At 34.8% G+C, this 8,047-nt stretch overlaps 1 protein-coding gene across 1 annotated transcript; it reads right to left on the minus strand.

The window, feature by feature from the left end:
* Window positions 1-450: 450 nt before the first annotated feature.
* Window positions 451-2,849, minus strand: LOC120076648 (ER-phagy receptor 1). Its single transcript, XM_039030528.1, has 5 exons — window positions 2,455-2,849; window positions 2,079-2,153; window positions 1,354-1,493; window positions 1,064-1,201; window positions 451-862 (listed from the first exon to the last, which is right to left on the minus strand). Exons 1-5 carry the CDS (start codon window positions 2,705-2,707, stop codon window positions 653-655), a joined length of 816 nt encoding a protein of 271 aa, XP_038886456.1. The 5' UTR covers window positions 2,708-2,849; the 3' UTR covers window positions 451-652.
* Window positions 2,850-8,047: the final 5,198 nt, after the last annotated feature.

Below are 8,047 nucleotides of genomic sequence, written 5' to 3' on the forward strand. Positions count from 1 at the left end.
GTAAAAATAGTGTTTATAAGCTTCATTTTCAAAACAAAAAATCATGTGGTTATTAAATGTAGTGATAATAATCCACACCATTCTAATTTTTTTTTACTGAAGCTGACTTTTTATGTTATCAAGTATTTTCTAAGATTAAAATTAATACCCTAAAATAGAGCAAGTATTTCTTTGGGAACCATACATTGATGGTTGGATTGAGTTCATCATATGTCCTTACAATGAAAAGTAGGATCCTTCAACATGTATTATATCATGCTAACAAGAATTTCATACTCAAAATCATCACGTTGAAAATGTTTTATAAATGTTTTTTTTAAAAAAAAAAAAATCCAAAGTCCTTGAAGCTTACAAAGTAGTTTCGCAAAAGTAACTTAAAATAAAAATTCTTATCCATTAAGCACATTCTACTTATAATTGTAAGTTTTTTCGTAGGGGAGAGGGTGGATATTTTCATGTGCAAGAATCAATTTTCTTTCTTTTAGACTGTAAACTAAATAGTATATATACAATTCTTCTGTACAATAAATACTAAAGGTAATTTAGAGGGAATTATATGCAGAAACTTTTCTCTGTTCCTCTTTCTGTTTCTTCTAATGATATTGGCTATTTGCAGCATTTTTCTTTGAGGCCAATAAATTCAATTTATTATCTACATGTTGTCATCCTCATCTGTAACGAGCTCGAGGCCCTCCTCAGCTAAAAGCCGGCTTATTACCTTCTTCTTTTCCTCCTCTGCTTTTTTTCGCATTAAATCTCTCTTCTTCAAGACAAGTGTGTGTCGTTTAAGTGTGCTGTTAAAATACTCTATTGACGCCTTCTTTTCTTTTGCCAGTAATCTTCTCTCTTCATCTGGATCAACCTGCAATAACATCCACTTCAGAAATAAGGTGTGTTCCATAACGAAATTCCAACTTCAGTTCTTTTTTCTTTTCAAATATCAAATGTACAGATAGATAAGGTGAGGGGAAAAAATAACTCCCGAGTTCCTTTTCCAAAATTGGTTTCAAAATGTAAAGAGGATATAATCAAGTGCATTTCTGAGCACCAAAGGTCTGTTCACCTTTGATCGAGAAAGGCGCCGAGCCCGTAGATTCATCTCACGCTGCTGTTGCTCAGCCCAAGCTGCTATTGCCATATCACCCCGTTGATCAAAAGCTTTGCGCTTTTTGATAAGCCACTCCATCCATGCTTGAGATGCCTAATAATCAGCAGAATAAGCTATTTGTAAGCAACTGAGATGAGAATTTGTTCGACAACCAAATACTCTCTACAAAATGAAATTCAAATATGAAGCTACTCTCTATCCATTGAAAATTATAATTCACTTAATAACATAAAGTGAAATCAAACCTTCATTGGATTAACTCGGTTATCTACATCATACTGCCTCCGCTTCTCATCATCTATGAGCAACTCATAAGCAGCTTGAATCTTAATGAACCTAACTTCTGCTGTTTCTCCCTCTTCAAGAGTTCCTCTACCATCATAAACTTTGAAGAAAGAAGGAACCCAGTTTACAGTGAAATAAGTTCTTTAACCAAACACATGCACTAAACACAGACAAAAAAGGCAAGTTTTCTCTAGTTTTTTGGTGTGGGGGTAGTATGAAAGGCAATACTGATTGCCACAAAGCATGGCACCGGCAAGAAGTTGCAAAAAATAATCTCAGTACTTCAATAAAACAAAATAAAACTTGAAAAGTCATGATCCTTCTATATAAATTCAGACATAGGTCTAAATAAATAACAATCTTTGTTTCATTTTATTTCATTTTGGGAGAGGGAGCTGATAACCCCCTCATCACTCTCGTGCATAACTCCAATAAATTTAGTAACTGGAAGTGATTATATATCAACGGCAAAGGAATATATAGCTCACCATTCAGTTTAGAAATGGTTTAATATGTGATTAACTTAGATGGTGTAGTATTTTAATTGCAGAGTTGTCTTTCCTTCCTTCTCAGAATTGATGAACAACTCAGGATTTTTCTTTTTTTCAAGATGTGAAGAACTTCATGAATTTAATCATGCGAAATTTTAAGCTACATTATTGTTTCACTTGAGCAAGGAGCAAACCATCCGGATGATAAAATTTGGCCAAGCGCCTATAGGAACTCTTTATCTGTTCTTCATCAGCATCCCTCTCTAACTCTGTTTTTATTGGACCAAAGAACAAATGAAAAAGTTCCGAATCAGTCAACAGACATTATCCTTGAAATCATAAAAGCAAAAGCATTCCATGACATAAATTTAAACGATCGAGAACAATATCCTTGAAATCATCAAAACATTTTATCACAAAATCAAAAGTGTCCAGATTCAGTGACGGCATAATTTCTTCCATTTACCCAATCGGCCAATCCAACTTCTTCACCCAGTACTAACCGAAGATTTCCATGATGAAAACCACAGAGCTAGAAAAGAACCAAAAGAGAGAGAAAAAGGAAGTTACCGAGAGTTTCATAGGGAGATTTTTCGTTGGCCCAATTGGAAGCCATGGCCAGCGTCCTCCGCTGATTGATACGGAACCACTTCTCGGTCCGAGAAAAGCCTGACGAAGAATTGAAGGTGGGAGAGAAAAGTGAAAAGCGACGCTTGTTATTAGGGTTCCGAAACGAAACACTGGGCATAGACTGGCATCTGCTGCTAAACAGGAAGGAAGAAAACATGGCATGAGGCCTACACACCGTCCTCAAACTGCCCATCTTTTCGCTCCACGCCTTCGAATTCTGAAACAGACTGATATTGAAGAAGAAGAAGAAGAAGAAAAAACCCAATAAGTTTGGGGCATTAACTGTTAACAGAAATGGCCACAGAAATGGCCAGTTTTTCTTTCTACAATCAATTGTTTTTTCCCCTGTTATTTAAATATCTTTTTTTATTTTATTTTTTATTTTTCTAATTTTTTCAGAAATAATTTATATCAACGTCTTAAATCATTGTACATGTACTCTAGGTGTTGGGTGAGGAGATGAGCTGAGATTAGTTGATATATGAACTTATTGGTTAGAAGACCAACTTTATATGTCACTAGACATTTTATACCATGTCTACTAATAGTACATTTAGCCCTCATCACCACCAATGCCTCATTGCCTATGAAGCACAAACACAGATACGGATACGATCGGATACAACGATTCGTCAATTTCTAAAAAACTAAGATACGGATACGTCTAAGGGTACGCCATTTTTTTAATATATATATTTTTAAAAAACGAGGATACTGATACATTGAAGTTACATTTCCTTTTCTTAAAAAAATCTAAGATATAGATAAATGTATCATACAAGTTAATAACAATGACATAAAATAGAATACAAACACTAAAATACAGTAAAAATGCAACATCTAAGATGTTGAAGTACAATCGTTAATAAAATGCAATAGAAAACTAACTCATATTACAAAGAAGAAGAAGAAGATTAGAGGGAGAAGTATGAAGATAAACGAAAAACTTCCTCATTTAATTATTGAAGATATCCAAATGGTTTATATTTTGGTGGATTTTGTGGGTAATCAAATGTGAAGATGAAGATTGGATGATTTTAGGGTTTGATCTTTTATTTATTTTTTTCCTTTTAGTTTTGGACTCTAGTAGTTAGCTTTTTAAATAGGTTGCCTAGTTTTAGATTGGGAAAGATTGGATGAGTTGTTTGTCTTTTTTTTTTTTTCTAAAAAAAAAGGTATGTGTAGAAATAGATATGTCAAATAGCGTGTCAGATACGTATCTAGGAAGTATCTAGAAGTATCGGTATTCGATACGTGTCTGATACGGATTTGTTGCCTCACATGAAGTATCTGTGCTTCATAGCTCATTGCTCAACTTCAGTGACCACCTCCGACGACTAACTTCGGCAACCACTGTCTGCTGCCAACTCCGACAACATCCAACCACTACTATTGATGGCCAACATCGTCGACCTCCGAGGGCAACCACTCTGACGATCATTATTTTAAATTATGACTATTATAAATTGAGTTTTGTTGACGCTCGTGACATAAAACCATCAATAAAACCTTAAGCTGAAGCTTAAAATACATATAAAACATCAATAAATGTTTATATTTAAGTTGACATGTAATATCCACGAATCTTAGTTTATTTTTGTAGGTATCGAGCAGCCATGAGTAGAATTGGCAATTTGGAGTTGAACAGGGTTAATTTGAAGCAATTTGGAGGTGATTTGAGCATCCAGGCTTCAAATGAGTCAAAAAGACCAAAATGCCCTTGCTTTAGCATCGCATTTGCATTGTCTTGACGCTCGCCTAACGTTGTAAGATAGAATGGGTAGCGTTGCAATACTCACTGGTGCGTTAAAATTGTGATATGTTATGGTGTGAGTTTGCGGTGATGTGTGTTATACGGTGAACATGCAAGTTTCCCTAATAATACCCAAGTATAAGCCTTTTTAGGTTTTCTGGTAAGTCCAGGGTCGAAGACAGGGACTACTAAGTAAATATGCAACGGTCACTTTGATTCTCTTGCAGTAGTAAAAACAAATGAAGTGGATGGTGTTTTGATTAAGGTTTTTCCTATGCGATGGAGTTTAAACGCAGAGTGATGAACGCGTAGAGTTACAATGAGTATGCGATGAAGGGGTTTAGCTAACATTTCCTAAGATTGTGCACAAGCTATGCAATCATGCTAAACACAAATATTAGTACTACATTTCTCAATGCAGAATGCCATTATTCCTATTTCTAGGACGCATGCGATATGTATACGAAAGAGTCGATAGGACTTATTTCTAAGTCTCTACTCTTGTCTATGCGATGATGAATGATGCAAACATAAAACAAAGTGACCACATATAATCATTCATATTTCTAGGGTGCATGCGATGTGTAGATAGCAATAGAGCTTATGTCTAAGTCTCTATTTCTTGCTTATGCGATTCTAATCCGACTCTCTCAAGCCTAGATTCTAATCTGACTTTTTCAAGCCTAGATTCTATCTTTCGACTACTCTCTCAAGTATGTCCAAATGATGAATGACACATACATAAGACAAGATGATCGCATAAAATGTAAATCTTAAGTCATGCTAGCTAAGTATTTCTTAACCCATTCAGAAGTTTAGCTACTCATGCGTGGTATGGAGAGATTGAACATAGATTGAAATGAGATTTCCATTTTTTGTAAATAAAGTACTGAATACGAAATATCAAATGGATTTGAGAGATAAGAAGCCCGGTAAGCAATGTCTTGCTTCCCGTGGCCTTTTACACTGCTCTTGTTCACTCAAACTCTGTTCAAAATGTGTATTCTTGCTCTCGCAAGTGTTGGCCCTCTCTCCTTTGTAACGCTTTCCGGTAGTCTCTCGATCTGTCCAGGAATAATCTCTTGACTTCCTCGTCTCTTTGCTCTTCTTTGTCTTCTAAGTATATGTATGAGTATATGCGTGAACAGACTAACTGATTCTCTACTCCTAAGCTCGTTAACCCTTTTACACTAGTGGCCTTCAGTATTTATAGAGCTCAAAGTGAAACAGCCTTTCTTGCTAATGATTGCAATGATGGGCGGCATTAATTCCCCTGTTCTGATGTGTCGATTCATGGTCACCGAAAGTTGAGTGTACTTGCTACAGTGTGGCTTTTAACAGCTTGTCAACTAAATTCGGATTTAACCATTATCAGCTTTCCGTCCCATCATGATTTATTATGTTGTCACCTTTTTAAGAAGCTTCCCACGATCGCATGACTTGCGGTCGCATTGTTCCTTGCCAACGCATATGCGCCATCGCATTGTTCCTTGATATGCAATCATTATGCAGCCGCCTTTTTAAGAAACTTCTCACGATCGCAATCTTCAAGCGCATTGATGCCTTGTTCCTTTGGATCGTACTTTTATATGCGCCATCGTATTGTTCCTGCACAAAATAAGTAAATTAACTATTTTTATGCGATGGGTGCCTGTGATCGCAATTCCTTTCAGTTTAGTGCTTTCGGACATGATATTACTTATTTTATCGTCACATTCTCTCATTGTTTTACTTATTTGAGTTGTAATAACGTGTATTTCTACCAGTTATCACTCACCCTCAGCGTTGCAACGCTACGATTTTGAAAACGGAGAAACCCTCACACGTGCAAATGAACGTCAGCCCAATGTTGGACTTTTGTGCCTGATGCTCGAGACCAGCCGCATCACCGTTGCAACGCTCCGCATAGCATTGCGACGCTGTCCCTTTTTCTATAAATATAATTCTTCCAATTTAGGTCAGAGTGTGCCGAAAATCAATGAGGACATGCTGAATTTCAATGGAGGTCGAGGAGAGGCCCTATTTCTTCCTTTCCCTATTTATTTTTAGTATCATTAGGATATTTTTTAGTTTGATTTTGGATAATGAACGTGTATTAGATTGTTGATTTGTCTATAATTGATAAGGTAATTCTTTTATTTAGTTCTTGGATCAAGCATTAATATTAATCATTGAGTTTTCTGCCCAACTTTATGTTTTAATTCGGAATTGTGTTTTTTTTAATCTTGCTTGATTTCGAATTTCATTTGTGTGTTGGATTGACGCCCCTATCATGATTGTAATTCTATCGCTAGTTAATCTCAAGCTCGCATGTATCCTAGTAGTTCGTCTATGCTTTGAGTTTACCCCCGTAGCATCGGTTGCACGTATATGTTTAGGTTTATAACCTGACCTTGAATCTTTGCATTGCATGTTTAATTTAGGTTTGAAGAATATTTGGTTAGTTGAATATAGCTTTTCCTGACAATTAATCAACATAGTTGAATCTTAAATCTTAATGCATGTGTTTCTAGTTCTTTATGGCCACTAAGAACCCAATTGAATTTAGGAGCATGTTGGTTAGTTAGGGCACAGTCTTTCTGGCCTTAATTTTTAATTAGGATGCTTGATTGGTTTCAAATTAATTGATTGTCGACCTTTGTAGAGATTAATTAATTCACATCAATTAGGTAGCTACGCATGCATAATTCGGTGACCTGATTCATTGATAGAAAACGATGATTTAAATTACATTGAATTGTTACTTGATTCGAGAACTAGATAAACCAATTACCGTTTCATCTATCATTTGCAATTTATTTTTCTTGCATGTTTCAATTTCAACCAAAAACCAAAATCTCGTTTTTACTGTTTTTCCACAGTCAAAATTAATTCGAAAAAAATTAATTCTTCGCTTCTCTGTGGTTCGACCCCGCACTTACCACTATTACTACGTTTTAGTAGTAATAGAAGTAGTTCGATGTATACAAATTTTCTTTTGATCAAGTTTGAGGCTTATTAACGAGCAAGTTTCGGGCCTGTCATATTTCAACCCGAAAACATATATTTTGTGGATTTGTTTTTTGGAACGGCCAAATGTTTGGCCATTTGATATAATTTTTGTGATGTTCAGAACAATGTAAATGTAGTACACTATCACATCCTCACCATTATGAAATAGAAGGTAACAATTCTATGTGTAATTTCAGTTCCACGTATACGATTCAGTTATTCAACGTTTATGTGTACAATATGTTAAATAATAGTGTTAAGTTAGCAAGATTTAATAGACATACATACAATATTCCAATTTATAGGTAATTGAGCAACAATATGACATGTATTTTGGTGGTACGTTTTATAGATTAAAGAGAATTAAAATTTTTACAGTTTTTAAAAAGAACTTGTTATGTTTTACAAATTAAGAAAAAAGAATTGAGATTTTCCCGTTTATGTCATAAAAGAGTTGAGAAAATAGGTGTATAGTTGAAAATTGATCAACAACAACAAAGCAAATAATAATAATAAAACAAAAACAAAATAAAATAAAAAGAAGAAAAAAAGAACCAATCTCATTTACAAAAACTGCATCAGACAATAATTATCAGCTCAACTTAACTTTGCACAACAAACACAGATAATTTAACTCTCCAATTATTAATTACCAACTTAACTCAACTCTCTCTTTTATCACGTACCAAACACCCCCTAATAGGTAATAATTAATGGCTTTGTTCTCAGTTCTAGATTCCTTCTTAATTTTTATGTTATTTTCTTTTTGTATGCTAAAAAACAAGCAGA

Source organism: Benincasa hispida, chromosome 4, assembly GCF_009727055.1.
Source record: "Benincasa hispida cultivar B227 chromosome 4, ASM972705v1, whole genome shotgun sequence".
Classification (NCBI taxonomy): domain Eukaryota; kingdom Viridiplantae; phylum Streptophyta; class Magnoliopsida; order Cucurbitales; family Cucurbitaceae; genus Benincasa; species Benincasa hispida.

Excerpts from the sequence above, each read along its gene's own strand:
- LOC120076648 (XM_039030528.1), bottom strand. The coding sequence starts at position 2,707 with ATGGGCAGTTTGAGGACGGTGTGTAGGCCTCATGCCATGTTTTCTTCC. Across the intron at positions 2,154-2,454 it reads ATCTCCCTATGAAACTCTCG|AGTTAGAGAGGGATGCTGAT; the intron begins GTAACTTCCTTT and ends CAATAAAAACAG. Across the intron at positions 863-1,063 it reads GGCGCCTTTCTCGATCAAAG|GTTGATCCAGATGAAGAGAG; the intron begins GTGAACAGACCT and ends ATGTTATTGCAG.